Source organism: Malaya genurostris, chromosome 2, assembly GCF_030247185.1.
Source record: "Malaya genurostris strain Urasoe2022 chromosome 2, Malgen_1.1, whole genome shotgun sequence".
Classification (NCBI taxonomy): domain Eukaryota; kingdom Metazoa; phylum Arthropoda; class Insecta; order Diptera; family Culicidae; genus Malaya; species Malaya genurostris.
The window spans coordinates 1,475,055-1,494,984 of NC_080571.1; the positions used below are offsets into that span (position 1 = coordinate 1,475,055).

A 19,930-nucleotide genomic window follows, 5' to 3' on the forward strand; every position below is an offset into this window, starting at 1 on the left:
GAAAAATTGTAAACCTACTTGTATTGTGTCATGGGGAAAAGGAACTTATATACTAACTTACTAACTAATACAGAGAGCGAATCAATTCAATTGAAGATTGCATCGATTTTTGCCGGAATTTGCTTATAATATTATGTGACAATACATCTAATGGTTCTATATTTGTGAGTCTGTGTAACTCATTTGTACTAAACCAGGGAGGACGCTTCAAAATCATTTTCTGAGTTTTATTCTGAATCCTTTGAAGCGTTTTCTTCCTGGTGGAACAACAACTTGACCAAATTGGTACTGCATAAAGCATGGCTGGTCTGAAAATTTGTTTATAAATTAACAATTTGTTTTTTAGACAAAGCTTAGAATTTCTGTTTATAAGAGGATATAAACATTTAATATATTTATTACACTTTGCCTGGATTCCTTCAATGTGATCCTTGAAAGTTAGTTTTTTGTCATACGTTAAACCTAAGTATTTAGCTTGATCAGACCATGTCAATTCCAAGCCATTCAATTTGAGAATGTGATTATTGTTTGGTTTAAGAAAAGAAGCTCTTGGCTTATGAGGAACAATAATTAATTGCGTTTTTGCTGCATTTGGTTTAATTTTCCATTTTGACAGATAATCACTGAAAATATTTAAACTTCTTTGTAGGCGACTGCAGATCACTCTTAGATTTCTACCTGTGGTGAAAACAATTATTTTATTTAGCTCACACTGAATCATCGATTCCAGACTCGAGAAAGCTTTGTTTCGATTGACTCGAAAATTTGTCAAAAAGTGCAAAGTTTTCCAGAATTCCGATATAAAACCACCGGACAATTTTCTGAAAGAAGCGTATAACAGTTTCGAAAAACTCTGCTGTATCCCCAACCGACCGACGCCACTGCTGCATTGAAAAACTGACACGATGTCCGTATAGTAGTGTGCGTGCCACATGTTTCTATTCTGATCTCTCTTTGACAGAATCTCCTTTGTTGACGTTGCTGGCAATGTTTATCAGCAAAGTGAAAAATCTGTTTTCGTGAATTCGATAGGAAAATTTAATTTTTCGTAACGTAATAGTTTTAGTTGCCTTCAAAAACGAATAAACCTATTGCTCAGACATGTCGTGCGAAGTGAAATTACTAGCGAATGTTGATGATTTATGTGAAGTGCAAGAGCAGTTTGGATTGAATTCAGGTTTGTTGTTATTTTTGAATGACTTGAAAATTATTCAGGCTCTAGTAAACGTAATGCAACGATAGCAGATTTTTGAATGCTAGTACAAATTAATAAGACATTTACTGCACAAATTGATAATGGATTATAATCATACTAAAAAAAAACTTTATTTTTTCCACAGAAGAAAATTGGCTCAACGCTGTTTCTTACTCTTTGTCACCGGCCGGAGATATACTTGCATTTGGTCATGGTTCCATTCTGGTGATACTGACTTCCAAATGGGATCGGCAGCGACAGTTGAATTCGTATAAAATCGCTTGGAAAGGTGCGATTGATGATCCAAACTGTTTGATAACTAGTGTTCTTTGCACGCCTCTTGTAGGACAAGGTAGCTCTCAAAGCAGTGTTGACTATAGTTATATCATAGTGGGTCTGGACAGTGGCCAAGTGTTGTTCTACGGAGAAAATGGTACCCTTATACATTCGCAATTGTTCCACCAGGAACCAGTGCAGGCTATCAAGGCACAAAGTGGTAAACATATCAACGAAGAAGTGTATGTGTTTCATGCGTCGTGTGTGGTTATGATTCAAGGTTCTCAGCTATTTCCTCTGTTGAGAAGTCTTAAGCAACAGATTAGTCGTTATGGTATCGGAAGTACGCGAGTGAATGAAACGCTGGAAGGAATTACCTGTCGGAAGTGGAACTATGGCAAGAACATTACAGTGCTGGACGCAGTAGTTGTGGGACCGCAAAAAACCTGCACCTTCGATCATCTACTCACGGCGAGCGTTGAGGGTGGTTTCTTCGCAAAGTATCGCCATGCACCGCCACAGAACTCGCTGATAATTGCAGCGGGCACAAAACCATACGTTGGCTTTCACTACGCGAAAGAAGGATTCACGCAACCCGTACTGGCAGACGTGGCACGTGCCGTGGCCAGCAAAATCAAATCGGCATTACCGTAAGTTAAAGTACATTTCTTGATTATTATATCGATCATCGTGTTGTGTAAATGTAAATCGCCAAAGAAATTACCGAACAGCGAAATAAAATCTTAGTATGCATGCTCGGTTCTTCTAGTCACTGTTTCTTCATTTATTTTCACATGCAGGATATTTTAATTAGAAAAACAATTTCCCCGGATAGGAGCTAGCTACAGGTTCGAGTTCCATCTTTGCGGTTTTTCTCGTTAGATAGTGATCGAATTTAAAACTAGTTCAAGGCGATCCTACGTCTGACCAAAACAAAAACAAATCGTTTTTACTTCAGCCTAATTTAAAATGAATTAGCTTAATATGAGAATGTTTGAAAAGGGCATCAAACAGACGTCATTTGTTATTGCTGTTGTGGTCACATTGGTCCAGTCCAATATTTTATGAGGCGAAAAATTTGAATAAACCGCGACTACATGTTAGTGGAGACTAATGGAAAACAAAATTTACAACTAACTACAACTGATGAATTGCAGAGCATATACAAGAAAGTCTTGCTAAATATCAGATGATGTACTCTTTAAAATTAAAACTTGTTTATACATTCTGAAAAAATCTTTATCTGAATAGACAAAAATTTAATTTTGATCAGGATAAGGGTTATTGCTTTTGAGTTATTTTATCGAAATAAAGTCCAACATTCTTACTTACCTTACCTTACCTAACAGCTATAGGCTCAGGGTGTCCTTTGCTGTATCAAGCATACGTCTCCACATAACTCGGTCCATGGCTGCTCGTCGCCAGCCACTCAAGGCACGGATGCTTCTGAGATCACCCTCCACTTGATCGATCGCTGCGCTCCTCTTCTTATTGTACCAGTCGGATTAGATTCGATGACACTTCCTACACCCCCATAAAAATACGCTTATGACCATTTCTGAAGTGCAATAAGTATCTGTGCCAAGTTTGGTGGTAATCCGTTCAGTAGTTCCGATGTTATGGCGTTACAAACATACAAACTTACATCCTTACGGCTGATTTTGTGCAATGCTCTCCACCGTTGTTTTTTTCCCAATGCTAATGACTGGCAGCTGTGACGTAATCGCTCTTGTCGAAAGCGAAACTAGCTGTGCAGACGACACAAAACACATCTGCTCGCAGTGGCGATAGAATCTAAACTGATTGAATTTTTGTTAAGAGATTTCCTTTTATGTGATTTCGTTTGTAGCTTTTTCACTAATGGGCGGTCCTAACGGCTATAAAAATAGCCGCATACAGAATTTTAATGTCGATTATTTCATTTCGGATTTGCATAATTCATTGAAAGAAACTATCAATATGTTGTAGGGATTCGTTTCTAGCATTCACAAGGACCAAATTGAGGAACTCACTGCGATATTCACCACTTTTCGGAACATTTTTCCCGGACGATTTGTTGTACAGCAGCAGATATTTTGTTCTCTTCCTTAGAACGCGTTCTGATTGGCTGGTGTTGACATGGATCAAATGAGACAGGTATTTCAATAGTGTACTATTAAAATACTTCAATGCTTTTGCTATACACGTTTAAATTGAAAAATTTCGATTCTATTGGTAGTTAGATTATATAAATCCTTTCACAGATCACTGAGCTATGAGCTTTAGAAATACGAGAAAGGCAAACGCGCCTTATGAATTATCCTCTTTGATACTCGTTTATACCAAACATTTCAGAAAAGTTTATTTTTGAATTATTTGAGACTATGTCACAAAACTGAAAAGTTTATCATAAAATTGTGATCATATTTCCGATGGCATGTCGCAAGAATTATGTTGATTCATTAGATACAACAATAGATTCACGATCAAAAACTTATCACTCTCTCAGAGGGTAAATTTTGAAAAGGCACCCCATAGTAAAGTAAGTCGTATTCACGACAAAAATTAGGCCCTAGTTTTGAGAAATCGAGTTCTTCTTCTGATTTTGCGTGAAATGCCCCATATACAATATTTGGTTAGGCAGCAGTATTTTGAGTATAAAAAGAGGTCTTTTTGAGTTAATCGGGGCTTCTTAATTCAATTGTTAAGAGTGCTGATTCATGGGCGACCGGGTAACACCGTAATCAAACTTGGACACCAGCGTTGGTGAAAAAGCAGAAATTAAGACTTAAAGCATAGTTTAGTGTATCTAACATAATCTCAGATAGGTGTTAGATCAGGCACAGAGTTTATGTACTTACCTTACCTAACAGCTATAGGCCTGGGGTGTCCTTTGCTGTATCAAGAATACGTCTCCACATAACTCGGTCCATGGCTGCTCGTCGCCAGCCACTCAAGGCACGGATGCTTCTGAGATCACCCTCTACTTGATCGATCCACCTTGCTCGCTGCGCTCCTCTTCTTCTTGTACCAGTCGGATTAGATGCAAGAACCATTTTCACTGGGCTGTCGTCCGACATTCTTATGACATGACCAGCCCATCGTAGACGTCCGATTTTAGCTGTCCGTACGATAGGTGGTTCTCCTAGCAGCTGTTGCAATTCGTGATTCATACGCCGTCTCCACCTTCCGTCTTCCACCTGCACTCCACCATAGATGGTCCTCAGTATCTTTCTTTCGAAAACACTGAGGGCGCGTTGGTCCTCTGCCAACATAGTCCAGGTCTCGTGGCCATAGAGAACAACCGGTCTAATGAGCGTTTTGTAGATGGTCAATTTCGTGCGTTGGTGTATTTTTCCTGATCGAACAATATCAGTATCGTTAGCGAAGCCAAAATATCAGTATCGTCAGCGAAGCCAAAAAGTTGTACGGACTTTCGGAAGATCGTGCCACTCGTGTTGATCCTCGCTCTTCGAATCACACCTTCCAGGGCAATATTCATGCATGATCTGCCATAGCTGTTCCCGATCGATTGTGTCGTCTGCTGCTTTGAAGTCAATGAATAGGTGATGCGTGAGTACGTTGTATCGCGTCTTATCGCGAATATGTGATCCGTAATGGCGCGGGCTCCAGTAAATCCCGCTTGGTACGGCCCTACGAATTCCTTAGCTATTGGTGATTGACGACGAAAAAGGATTTGGGACAGTACCTTGTAGGCGGCGTTCAGCAATGTGATTGCGCGGTAATTGCAACAGTCTAGCTTATCGCGCTTTTTGTACACGGGACATACCACTCCATCCATTCATTCCTGCGGTAGAATCTCCTCCTCCCAAATCCTAGAAATCATCCAGTGCAGCGCTCTAGCCAGTGCCTCTCCTCCATGTTTGAGCAGCTCGTCTGGCAGCTGGTCATTGCCCGCGGCTTTGTTGTTTCTCAGCTTGCCGATCTCCTCACTTATCTCCGTCAGATCAGGGGCTGGGAATCTGTCGTCGACTGAGCGTGCTCCCAAATTGATTCCTGTACCGTTCTCTGTATCTTGTGCTTCCACCTGTCGATCACCTTACGTTCGTTCGTGAGAAGGTTACCACTGGTATCTCTGCACATTTCGGCCTGTGGCGTGTAGCCTCTATGTGAGCGGTTCACCTTCTCATAGAACTTCCGTGTGTCATTTGCGCGGTACAGCTGTTCCATCGCTGCGCGATCTTGGTCTTCCTGGTGGCACTTTTTTTTCGGGAAAACCGTGTTCTGTCTGTTCCGCGCCTGTCTGTATCGTTCCTCGTTCGCTCTAGTGCGATGTTGCAGCATCCTCGCCCTTGCTGCATTCTTCTCTTCGACCAACTGCTGACATTCTACGTCAAACCAGTCATTTCCTCGATTCGATAACCTGGTGCTTCGAACTACCATTCCTCGGGAGGCTGCAAAGTTTACGCATCGTTGACCGTTGTCGTTTGTTACCGCGTGCAGACTCTCCAGCCCGTACATTGCCTCCCGGCCTACCTGAGCATTCATGTCGCCGATGACGAGTTTTACATCCCGCCGTGGACAGCTGTCGTCGGTTTGTTCCAGCTGCGCGTAGAATGCTTCATTCTCGTCATCGGATCTCGTCTCATGTGGGCAGTGCACGTTGATGATGCTGTAATTGAAGAAACGGCCCTTGATCTTCAATACGCACATTCTATCACTGATTGACTGCCACCCAATCACGTGCTGGCGCATCTTGCCCAACACTACAAATCCAGTTCCTAGAACGCTGGTTGTGCCACAGCTCTGGTAGAAGTTAGCCGCTCGATGCCCACTTTTCCACACCTTCTGTCCCGTCCAACAAAGTTCCTGCAGTGCTACGACATCGAAGCCGCGGATTTGAAGCTCATCATGCAGCATTTGGTCGTATTCTGGGAAGCCAAGCGATTTGCAGTTCCATGTGCCAAGCTTCCAATCGTAGTCCTTATTTAGTCGCGTAGGTCTTTGCAGATCATTCCGATTTGTATTTGTTTATTTATTATTTTTTATTATTTATTGAACACACTTTACCCTATAACTCCGGAGCCGGAAGTGATATCCAGATGAAATTCAGGAATTCCGTATGGGATCGGCTTACGGTACAATGAGTTTACGAGTATTTAAGGTACTTATAGAGCCGGTATTCAGGAACCAGTATAACCCAAACCGATTCGTATGGCCATATGACGAATAAATTGCAATAGTTTTGAGTCCAACTTTAAAGCTTTTCGAGATTGTCATCTTCTATATCCGTTTGAATTTTAAAAATTAATCATTCTGTAATTGCGGAACAGAGAAAAGCCCAGTGGAGCTAGTTTAGTTAAATCTCTCTCTCCAACAGGCATAAAACCTCCTCATCTTTTGCATCAACAGATTAGAATGATCCAAATAATACATAATACATAATAACTTAAAACTAAAACTTAGAAATTAAACAATGATGAGAGGAAACTAATACTAAATATAGTATTCTAGTTACTAGAACCTATCGAGACAGATAACTGAGAAACAGCTTTTTTAGAACATTACGAGAATGATGAAGCTCAAATACATTGGAGCAATTATTAAAGGTTCGTAATAACCGTAGTTAGTTCTAGATTAGAGTATTCTAAGAAATGGTTGGAAACGAAGAGTACGGCGATGACTATCTAAGTGTAACAATTGTAGGAGATCTGAACAGTCTATACGAAATCAGTGACAAAAATGACCTTACAGACGTCACGTTGAACAGAGAGCAAATCTAGGTCAATCAGCTTGCAACGATCTTCGTAGCTCGGAAGGTCCACGAAAGACGACGAAGTTTAAAACGGACGAATTTGCGTTGGATTGATTCAAGGCGTTGAATGTCTCGAAGGTAAAAATGATGCATACTCTAGAGTTGAGCGTATCAAGCTACAGTTAATAATTTTGTCTTTGTCGATTTGGCTTTTTTTTAAGAAAACGATCGACCTTTGAGAAACGATTCGATACTAGAACCAGAATTCGAAAATCGGTGTAGTCGAAGTAAGATAAATTCACCTGAGGAGCTGTATAGTATACATTTGTTTCAAAGTGTTTGAAAGTCAGTGTAGACATCTTTGAAAAATCGTAGTGCGAATTAAATCCGAATCGAAAACTGAATACCACTAAAACTGAACTATCCAAATCTGCAAACCCAATAAACCTGATTAATTTATGTGAAAAATCATTTTTATATTAATCACCTCGAGTACCCTAAACCGGAAAATCTGACTGAATAGCAAGATGTGTGATAGGATCATAAAACTTTTCCTTTGAATCTTAGATGATTCTTAGATTTCCATATCATCCTGTAGTTCCGGAACCAGAAGACGGATCCAAACATAATTCAGGAACCCTGTTTGGGAGCATACGACTTTTCATATGAATATGAGTTTGTAGAAAACAGTTGAGTCATCTCCGAGAAAATTGAGTGAAATTATTTATCACACATGCATTTGTTGATTAGCATTAGCATTAGCATTAGAGACCGCCCGTGTGTTGCTACTCCGTTATTGATCTGGACCAATTGAGATTGCAAAATGATTTTTTGAAGTAACATGTTTGGGAATAACACATTGTTTCACACTGTGCAAACTGTATTGAACCATGCATGCTGATCAATACCGACGCCGGCCACGTCCGAATGCAGATCTACTTAGGAGGGAAAGGATTGTTAGTTCGATGCATGTTGCTACTAAGAACCGAGGAATCCTCTGCATTCCCACATGCATCACAGGAGAGGATACTTTGTTAGTAAATGTTTTAATAATGTTATCATGTGTTTATTGCTCTGGGTAGCCGGCTACCAAGAATGTTTTAAAGTATTATCGTTTTATGTGTTACTTTGTGCTGGCAATATAATGCACGAAACAGTCAATCTCCGAAATTGACAAAACTCCAGACAGCCGGCTGTCGAGTATGCAGTCACTCGTTTATGCATCTACCTTTCGCGTTTTTTTAGTCATGCAAAAAAAAACACATTCGGATTGATAAAAAAAGGTATCATCTCACTGCTAGGTGGATTAAGCACGTTTTTATAAATGAAACTACGTGATACAAAATAAACGAGCGAATAGGATTTAGACAAAAAAGTTGATTCATTGCATTGAAATATTCTAAACAGTTATTATAAAATCATTTTAAATCACCAAACAAAGGTCAACAGATTTCACGCGCGTCTTGATTCTTTATTATTTCCGCTTTATTATTTTAATTATTTATTGAAATTATTAATTGGTTATATTAGTTGATCTGGGCAGCCGGCTACCGAGAAAAATATTAATTTACTGTTTGAAATATTAATATCAAGTGTTTTTTACTATGTGTTCAATATACCGATATATGTTATCTCTGTTATTAACTTTGTAATATAAACGGATTTGCGCAATGGTTTATTTTTATCATTCATTTTATAATCCTGAAATAATCCTAGATGGAAATTGATAGATTGAATAAAGAGATGATTTAGTAAAATAGAGTAATCAGAAGTAAAACATTGAAAATATCTGATAACTGAAAGGAAAAAGAAACTCCTGCAATTGTCGCCTTTTACTACATGGAAGCAGGAACCCAGTGGATCTATTCTTGGTTCATTTTTTTCCGCCGGATTCCACACGGCATCTAGGCTGGTACAGTCCGGAGAGAGCTAATAGGTACTATCAATCTCCTAGTGGACCCCAGCCCCTTATCACACATGCATTTGTTGATCTCGACGAACTAATTCGAATGGTATATGGGAGTTTAGCTGTAAGTAGTTTAACCGGAAGTCGGATCCGGATGAAATTCAGGAATTCCGTATGGGACCAAAGGCCTTTCATTTGAATCTAAGTTTGTCGAAATCGGTCAAACCATCGCTGAGAAAAGTGAGTGAGATCTATTTTTGTATGTATGACCACTATTTCCGGTACTTCCGGAACCGGATACCGGGAACCAGGATAGCCGGAATCGGTTTGTTTAGTTGTCTACTGATAATGACTATCGATTTGTGTAGTTTTGAGACCGGTTTAGAAATTTTTTTACGTTTTTTGTTTCGCCGGTTTAAGTGACGGTGTACAATATTGAACACACTTTACCCTATAATTCCGGAACCGGAAGTCGGATCCGGATGAAATTCAGGAATTCCGTATGGGACCACGAGACCTTTCATTTGAATCCAAGTTTGTCAAAATCGATTCAGCCATTTCCGAGAAAACCTAGTGAGATTATTCGACACATACACACACACAGAAATTGCTCAGCTCGATGAACTGAGTCGAATGGTATATGACACTTGGCCCTCTTTTCACTAGTCGGTTTTTCAAGTGATTGCATAACCTTTCTATATGAAAAAGGCAAAAACGTTTAACTGACGTTAAAACTATTTAAAATTGAAATGGATATGCTAATGTATGCTCAAACAAACTTATTTGTTCTTATTCAATATTCAAAGAAAAGTTTTTTGAAGAATCCCTTAGTAATATTAAAGAAAACATGAGTTATAAGAGAAAGTCATTATCACACCACTAGATGGATTAAGAGAGATTTTTTTTTTATATATTGTTGAATTTCTTCGTCAGTCAGAGCATTCGCAATTAGGGCCAATTCTTATTTAGAAAAATGTGCCATGTTCGCGAGGAATTGAACACATCAAACGCAATGATTGTGACGTGTTACTAATAGCAACGGCAGCGGCACGGAAAGAGCACCGTAAAGTGACAATATTCAACAAATACATACCGGTACGTTGCGAACACGTTCCGGACACGGCACGGCCCTCTCCGATTTCTCTCCGACTTCAACTGTTAACTTGCGGTTGCTTACCTCAGCGAGACACGCAGGAAGATATGAATGAAGCTAATAGTAGTGAATAAAATGAACTGTATTAGAATTTTATTGAGAATTCAACCGACCTGTTCTGATTGATGTTTGGAAGTATATGAATTTTATTTTACGAAAATCGTATTGTTTACGCCTACTATGATAATTATGGAGGCACACGTTACTGTTCTTCTACGAATGCTACATCATGAATTAAAACACATAAAGAACAAGAAATTGCGTACTGAATCTTCTAATAAAAATAAGAATAGCTCTATTTACAAAATTAACTTCCCAATTTAAACTACAAGTAAAAGTCAGACAGTTTATCTATTTCTCATCGTTGATCGCAAAAAAAATTCTCTCTTCTCTTTCAGATCGTGGTTCGGTGGTTCATCATCGATTCCGCAAACTCCGGCAGAACCTCAACTTCCCCCGTCGGAACCACTGGTGTGTCGGTTCGGTCTGTGCGACCTGCAACGTTCGGCCTACTCGGTGTGGGTGGCTCCAAACTTCATTCTCGCAGCCGTTGCCGATAATCTGGGACGGGTAATTCTGGTCGATTGCTCCAAAGGAATCGCCCTGCGCATCTGGAAGGGCTATCGAGATGCCCAGTGTGGTTTCATCGAAGTGGCAGAGAAGGTAACGAAAGAATCTGGCCCGATAAAACAAGACCGTCGCAAGGCGATGTTCCTGGTGATCTACGCTCCCCGGAGATCCATTCTGGAAGTGTGGTCCCTGCAGAACGGTCCTAAGGTGGCGGCATTCGCTGCCGCAAAAAATGGTCAACTGATCTACAATACGCACAGTTTCATGGGGGTTAGCTCAGGGAACAGTAAGGTGAAGTACGGTGGGTGTGGCTGCACATTTTTCGATCCCAGTGACTGTTCATTGAAGGAAATCAGTATACCGTTTCATTGTGCACTAAGCGATTCAAAATCGAAGACTGCAAAAGATTTGCATTTATTGAAAAGGCTGAAGATTTGCTTGAAATCGGCCGATGGAGGTGAATTGGAAGAGCAGCAGGAAGAAATTGAGATGTTCAGGAGTTTCGAAACGGACGAAATTAAGCTGCAGTGTATAGAAATGCTGGTCAAGCATCGGAAGATTAGGGCGAAACTATTTCGCAGTGCAGTGGAAATATTCGGTGGTTTTGAGAAAGATGAAAAAGACTCATCCGAATCAAATGAACAACGGATGAGCCATTTAAGGGTTGTTTGTGAGAATTACCGAAAGTTGACGTTGTTTTACCTATTTCTAACCGATGAAGGTGATGTTGGTGAATCGGATTTTCAATGTGAGCAAATTGTAGCATCACAAGAAAGCACTGACCCTGCTGAAGACGTAGAAGAAAGTAAAGATTTGGCATGTGAGAAAGCCGAATGTGATAATTTTGCAGGGGAAATTACGGACGAGGTTGTCAAATTATCCGAACAGGAACTGGCTTCCATTTCGAAATTGTTAGCAATGAACGGCTCACTTGACGGGCCACCGCCAACGCGAGTTACTTTTGAGGAGTCCACCACCAAAAGCAATTCTTTCCAAGAATATCTATCCTATTTCAATGTTTTCAATGAAGGCCTTATTCTACTCAAAGAAGACTCCGCTAGTCTGTACAGTTCTCTGGGCAAAATCGTCTTCGAAGATGTGTACCAGCGAAGTGATTCGCGACTAGTCGGATTCGTTGGTGCCGCTACGGCTTCCGGAATCATTCACGAAGATTTGTTAAAACTATTCCTAGCCTTTTGGTTGAGACTTCCTTTTACCTATCGAGATATTGCCGAGTTAATCGAAGGTTTGAACAAATTCAACCGAATACTGCGAAAAATTTGCCAGTTGGCGAAAGATAAAATAAGATACGAAAATAACACCATCTGTCTGTGGTGGCAGAATGTCCGTGAACATTTGCTGGAGTCGCCATGTGCTCTTCGAGGATTACTGGCAGCGATCATGTGTCGCAACGAAGCATTGAAATATGAAGATAGCAGTGACGAAGAGGATTACCAATTTGAAGAAGTATCTCAGGAAGCCTGCCAATGGACTTTGCTCATAGGAGAGCTTGATGATGTTGCCGTTTTGGGAACGATACTTTCCGAGTGCCTAAAGTGTTCCGAAATCAAGTATCCCTGTTTGAAGTATCAGAAACCTGATGTTAGTTTGAAAGAGATATTGAAAGGAGGTCAGGGAATAGTTGCCGAAATGGTAGCCAAATGGGTTGCTGCTAGTGGCATTGATCCAGAGAAGTTGGTGATCGAAGTTCCAGACGAAGCCCTAGAAAATGAACAGGCAGGAGTTGAGCAACCTGCCCCTAGTGACCGGAAAGAACGAAAGCGTCTTCAGTTGATCAAACAGAATCTACTGCAAACTAGTGAATACGGTGGAAGCACTGAATCCGAGCTTGATCCGTTGCTGTACAACTTAAGCATACTTCGGCAGCACTTTCCGTTCAGCTTAGACAGCGGAACACTTTTATGTCACCTGGCCTGGGAGTACATTTGCGACTGGAGCAAAAATATGTCGAACATAAATTGCCTTTCGGCGGGTCTCACCTGTCTTAAAACAGTCCCACGGCTTCAGTTCTCCATGAAGCATGGCCTTTGTTGCATGATTTGGAATGCTCATCTAAAAATTCCATTGGAAGCTACTAGGAAGCTCGTCAATAAAGTTGGTCGTTTACCGAAGGAAAAACTTTGCCTTCAAGATATAGGAATATCCGACGCTTTGGTTCCCCAATTCCTGGAAAGTTGTCTCGAGTTTTTCGATCACTTTTCCCAATCCATCGACCATGACAAATTGGAGCTGCGCTTCGAGGAGTTGCTGCAAGATGGACCAATTCCTTTGACCGTGCTGGCCGTCCAACAGAACGCCGCCAACATGGCCCTGCTGAAGCTACATCACGAATTGACAACGGTTCTGTTGATTCTCACTTCGTTCAACGTGAAATATCAAAAACCCATCCAACAATTCTTCGACGGAATGTCCAACCAATCTTTCTTCGCCGAAATCAATCGACAGCTGCCGTACACTCTACCCAAAGCCGACTTGCTTCTCAAACGGACCAGGTTCGAGTTCCTGTGCAGAACGATCACCGCATCGATGGACCTGATTCGAGAGGATCTGGAGACTGTATTTTACAACGACCATATCACCTGGATGGAGCGGATCGAACAGCTAGCCGAAGTTTGGGAAATCAGCACGACGGAATTGAAGAAACACCAGGTGAGAATGTGTTTATGCTAGTTGATAGGTGAACTTTGTCATGACAAGATTATTTCCTGGCATACGATAGTTGTGAACGCTATATACTTTTCTACTAATAATTGCTGTATACTTCTTTTCAATAGATTTATCAAATGCCTCTTGGAACATTTCAAACCATGATTTTCACTCAAAGTTCAATTTTATTTAAAATTTACTTTCTTTCATTTTCAACTCAAAAATTTTATAATCGAAATTTTGTCGTGAATACGACTTACTTTACTATGGGGCGCCTTTTCAAAATTTATCCTCTGAGAGAGTGATAAGTTTTTGATCGTGAATATCTCCTGTTGTATCTAATGAATCAACATAATTCTTGCTACATGCCATCGAAAATATGATCACAATTTTATGATAAAATTTTTAGTTGTGTGACATAATCTCAAATAGTTCAAAATTAAACTTTTCTTAAATGTTTGGTATAAACGAGTATCAAAGAGGATAATTCATAAGGCGCGTTTGCCTTTCTCGTATTTTTAAAGCTCGTAGCACAGTGATCTGTGGAAGGATTTATATAATCTAACTACCAATAGAATCGAAAATTTTCAACTTGAACGTGTATGGCAACAACATTAAAGTTTTTCAATAGTACACTACTGAAAAACCTGTTTGATTTGACGCATGACAGCACCAGCCAATCAGAACGCGAGATGTCTGCTTCTGTACAAGAGCATCCATATAAAAATTGAGTGGTTCATTTTCCCTACCATTTGCTGAGCAAGAAACAAGACACACGAGAGCAACATCGAGGACCTGTCGTCTCACTGTTTCCCGTTCTGCGAACTGGAAAGGAATTTTTACATAGGGGCTGTCCGTACACCGCTGCCAGTAGCAGGTATAAAATGAAATGTGATGTGAGAAATAGCGTCATTTAGGTTAAAGCAGCTACTCTGAACGTACGAGACACCGTCAGCACGATGGCACCGAAAACCGGTAGAAAGGCAGATTTTCATCAAGATGGAAATTAAAATAATTTGTACCGTCACTAACAAATTCAATTACGAACGGCAATGCGAAAGCGAAAGTGATGATGTTGAACACATCTTTATACTAGTATGGGGTCGTGTGAAAATATGCCATGCGAAACAGGGTTGCCATATATACAGGTTAATCTGTATTTTATTTATACATACTTATATGTACAGAATAATCTGTATTATAATTATTATTAATATTATTATTATTATTATTATTATTATAATTATTATTATTATTATTATTATTATTATTATTATTATTATTATTATTATTATTATTATTATTATTATCTTTATTATTATTATCATTATTATTATTATCATTATTATTACTATCATTATTATTATTAAAATGACTCTTGCATACCGAAGATCGTCGATAAATTTCAGACCAGGCCATTGCAATAGTCTCGCACTGAAATTTCGAGAAGAATAAGAACTTCATAGCTTCAATAAAAATAAACTACAAATTTGTCGTACCTAGCCTCCTATATTGGCAAATTAAAATGGAATTGTTTCAAGTTTGGAATATATAGTTGTAGAATAGTAGCTGTTTAATGTAACTAATCTGTACTTTAATGTAGGTGCATCGCTTCAAACTCTATTAGTGAAAAGGGGGAAAGTTTGCACAATTCATACAATCAATCAACTAACTGATATTCGGAAAAGTGATGGGAGCGTGCCAGTTTTTTCGTATTCACGACATCCAGTTATGTCTCTGACATTACCCACCTGCTTTTTACGTGTCTCCTCTCATTGTTGTTTTGCACAATAGAAATTTTCGATCTGATATAAGGTCTGTGCTCGAAATAAATGAAAATCTGAAATTTTGGGTAAAACCAATTGACAGTGTAATGTCTGTTTGTGACAATCTTTCGAGTGGTTATCGTGCTAGCTTCTAAGCAAGAAGTGTCAATTCAACCGTGTTCCGTATGGTTGAAAGCTAGAATGGAAGAAAAGCGGAAATACTACCTCGTGAACATAAAGAAGGTGAGCGATTGTTTGAAGTGCAATCCAAACCTTTTGTTTCGAGACGTGGCCAAAAAAGTTAACTCTTCCATCTGGTTCGTCAAACCGATATAGGCCGAGCTTTATGTCTTCGAAGTAAGGAAGACTCGTAGCCGGCAAACAGAATATAGTGGCCAAGTCACAAACCAGGAAGATGTATAATTCCGGAACTTCACCTGGATGTTCTGGAGAAGTTCTGGAAGAAGTACTTGGAGTGGTAGGCGATCTGTGAGTGTAGCAAATTCAGCAAGACTTGCACAACGACCTGGACCGTCACCGATTGAATATATTAAGAAAAATGCTTTCGCAAGCACCTGCTGCCCTTCCTTCGGTTCCTCGAAGGTGACACTCTGTTGTGGTAGGATCTGGCATCGTGCCGTTACCCGAAACCATCCATCGAAATTTTAGTTCAACTTTTTTTTTCTCCATGTAGCATAAAATTGAAGCGTAGTGCTGACAGTTTGCTAACCTTTTTACCTTTTACATCTCTCATATCGAAAGATTATGACAAACTATGATTAAAATAAAAGGTCTTGTAGACCCATACAAAACTCCTGGATTTCATCCGGATTCGACTTCCGGTTCCGGAGCTATAGGGTTGTGTTAACAGTCACTTAAAGCGGTGAAACAAAAACCGTAAAAACCTTGTTTAATCCACCTAGTGGTGTAATGATGCCTTTCTCGTGTTACTTACGTTTTCACTAGAAGATTCTGTCAAGATTTTTTTTTCAAACTTGAATAAAATCAAAAACTTTCTTTGATATAAACTACAATCACCTTTTCAATTTGTGCTAGGCAGGAGCGATTTCTTGTTCCGTACCAGCACGTACCGATGCGTACCGAATTTGTATAATTTTGTATGACAGCTTAAAAGTCTTGATACTTATAGCCCTATAATTTTGGAACCGGAAGTCGGATCTTCATGAAATTGCACAGTGTCTATTAAGACACTGAGAGCTTTAATTTGAATCATAATTTGTGAAAATCGGTTCAACCGTTGCGGAGAAATTGAAGTGAGCTCCGGTTTTTGGAGCTTTTCTTCGCAAAAACCGGTGCGTTTGGAAGCAGAAACCGGGCACTAGTAGTCCCAAAGTAGATTTATATACCCACGAACTAACCAGATCTGCCAACTAGATGAATTTACCAGTAAATTGTATAAAAATGTGCACATCGTTTCGCCACCTCTTGTGAAAAAATACACATGAATATGAAAATTTTTTACCCATCGCACTGTAATTCCGAAACCGGATCTGGATTCTTGGGGACTTTTTAAACAATTTCAAGACCTATACACACTACTGGTGGCTGCTTTTCAGCACCGGACCACCAGTTCAGGGTCGTTTACCTTGTTGGTCTCCTGGAGAATCTTCACTTCACTATTTTTGGGCGGACTTTCTTCCCAATCTGTGGCCACTGAGTGAATCGTTTCGGCGGAAACAAGTAACAACATATAACAAAATGGACGACACAGCTTGTATATGAAAGAAAGACCGTACAATTTTTAACTTTTTAAACGCTATATTGTATCTATTCACTAATATTTTTACTTGCGCAAGTTTATTCGGTGAACGTCTTAGCTCAGCTCTCCGTTGCGGCCGTGATGATCGTTGGTCGACTTGATGATATCGGCGGGCGACGACGGGCGGGACGGCACTGGCTTCGGGGCGGTGGGACAGCAACTCGTCTTCAGATGAAGCAGCAACTCGGCCTGTCTGTAGCGGAGGCCATCGTTCCGCGTGAGGAAGATACCCGGAGAGTGGTACTGCACGTACTATTTTCTTCGTTTCACCGCAAAGGCACACACAAAGGCACGGCTAGCAGCAAACGAATTTATCCGGCAAACTTAACCGGTCTATTGCACTTGTCCCGAAAAAAAAACATTCGTGGAATACCTTCGGTACTAAAAACTGATCCCTTTGGATCCACTTAGACCAAAATTCAAACGGAACGAAACGGATTGTCACTTTTGGGTAGGTGACACGGTGCTGCAACCAATACTCTTCCGGGTCAACAAAATACTAGCTCCCCGCAAAGGTTTTCTCGCGGATTTTATCTGCTTGGGGTCCGATTTCCATATCATACCCACCGCCACCCTCAAAGCATGCCACCCCGCATATTATGTTGCGATGATGACGATGATGACGACGATGACAGTGTGCAGACAGATGACGGTTACAATATTTTATCGTTTTATTATGGTTGGTATCATGAATTGTGTATTTGAATTTTAGTACTTGCAATGTTATATGTGTATTTGCAATTTTGTTTCCTTTTGCCGAAATAATCATAATTTGTTAAAAAAATTTGTATAAAGAAATATATGAATTTACGAATGTAAATAAATGAATAATATAAATAAATAAATAAATAGTGTAAATAAATGATTGTAAATATATAAATAAACAATAAATAAATGAAAATAAATAAATAATGAATAGAATAAATAAATAATGAATAGGATACATAACTAATAAATAAATAAATGGAAATAAATAAATAAATCAACAAAACCCTACTTTTGACACCGACCTAGGCTATTAAGCAGAACTTAAACGTGACTCAAACGTGTAAACACGGAGTAGAAACGCAATCGATGTTTAAATTCTACTTAGACATTTACTGACAATGGAATAAACAAAAATATACAATATTTGAAAAATATATACAAGCTGGACTCAGTGACCAAAGGAACAACATTGTGACCAAAGAATAACAGGTCACAATTTGCACATATTGCCTTGTGATTCCGGAACCGGAAGTCGGTTCGGAATAAAATTCATTAGCGATCTATGCGACCGTTAGACCTTTCATTTAAATCTGAGTTTGTGGAAATCGGTTCAGCCATCTCTGAGAAAATCGAGTGACACTATTTGTCACATACACACATACATACATACATACATATACACACAGACATTTGCTCAGTTCGTCGAGCTGAGTCGAATGATAGCCATTATCAGTAGACTACTAAACAAACCGGTTTCCTGTTCCGGTAGCACCGATTCCAAAATAGATCTCACTCACCTTTCTCAGCATTGCTTTGACCGATTTCCACAAACTTAACTATGTCCAGGAATATTGGTTGTTTTTCGTACACAAAACAATATTTATATTGATTAAAATATTCTTTCCTTTTCGCACGGTATATTTCGAAACGACATCCATACTAGAGAAAAGATGTGATCCATATCAATAGTTTCATTTTCGCATTGCGTGCGAGCGTTGCCCGTCGTAATGGAATGCGTTAGTGACGGAGCAAATTTTTTTTTAACTTCTATTTTGAAGAATTCGATGCTTTTGGTAAGAAATAGAAAAAAAAATCAATTTCTTTATGATGATCTGTGGCACAGAAAAGTGCCTTGAATTGCAATGACCTATAGGATCTGTCTTTGGGCAGAACTTACATGTCTCTTGGCGTGTACACTCGGTAAAATCGTCCGAAATTTGACTAGGATTTTATTGTGATCTTAAATCGAATTCCGAATAAGATGCAATAATCGATTCCAGGTGGAATCGGTAGGTGCATTTGATTCGTAATCCATTTAGAACTCAATTAATCGTTGGTACCATACAACTCAGAAATCATTATTTTGAATTATTTGTGGTTATGTCATACAACTGAAAATTCAATCATAAATTGTTGATGATATTTCCGATGGAATGTTGCAAAAATTATGTTGATACGTTAGGTACAACAAGAGATCTTCACGATCAAAAACTTATCGATTTCCCGGGAACAATTTATGTTTTACCAACAGCAATACAAAACGTAGAATGCCATCCATCGGAAGAAACCGGAAATAAATTAGGATTACACTAGCTAGAGATGCTACACCTTAACGGTTCAAGTTTAAATTTTGAATTTAAACTGCTTTGCATCGTCGAGCCAAAAAACAAACGTCTAGATACAATCATAACTATTCATGTGTACTTCAGGATAAAATGATTATTAAAAACAATATCAAACCCCTAAATTACTACCTAACTAGATTGTTTACACCGTTGAACACAGCAGCTACTGAATAGTTCCAGGATAAATGTACGGTTGAATGACCCAAGAACAAATGAATGAATTTTGTTTTTCCATTTCGAACGGAACTAACATCATACAAACTAATTGACTGTGTTCTTGTTTTCCAGATCGTAGAACTCTACGCCCACGGATGGGATGCGTACGCCGAGGAGCTACTGGAAAACATCGTCCCGGATCAGGCTCTAGGGAATCTGTTACTCGCAATCGCCGGCCGTCGATTAACGATTTACACCAAGACCAACCCCCGAGTGTGGGGCCAAGTGGCTGCCGTCGGTCCCCTGCTCACGGACTACCTGGATACCCTCGTAAGTGTTGGCAAAGTTTATTATGTTAACAAGTAGCGCGAGGTCACCGTGGCTCAGTTGTTGTGTGTCCTAGGGGTAAGGAAATTTGTGTTTTTTTCTTTCA

The 19,930-nt window shown here is 39.6% G+C and overlaps 1 protein-coding gene across 2 annotated transcripts in view; it reads left to right on the plus strand.

Annotated features, from left to right (window-relative positions):
- The first annotated feature begins 982 nt into the window (after window positions 1–982).
- Window positions 983–19,930, plus strand: part of LOC131432727 (rab3 GTPase-activating protein non-catalytic subunit) — a 36,691-nt gene continuing 17,743 nt past the window's right edge. Inside the window, exons 1-4 of one of the 2 annotated variants that reach the window (XM_058599200.1) lie at window positions 983–1,177; window positions 1,341–2,121; window positions 10,624–13,465; window positions 19,630–19,827. In XM_058599200.1, the coding sequence (XP_058455183.1) occupies window positions 1,102–1,177; window positions 1,341–2,121; window positions 10,624–13,465; window positions 19,630–19,827 (3,897 nt within the window). In that variant the 5' untranslated portion in view covers window positions 983–1,101. Of the gene's footprint in view, window positions 1,178–1,340; window positions 2,122–10,623; window positions 13,466–19,629; window positions 19,903–19,930 lie in introns of both variants that reach the window. The other variant, XM_058599201.1, reaches the window with a different exon arrangement.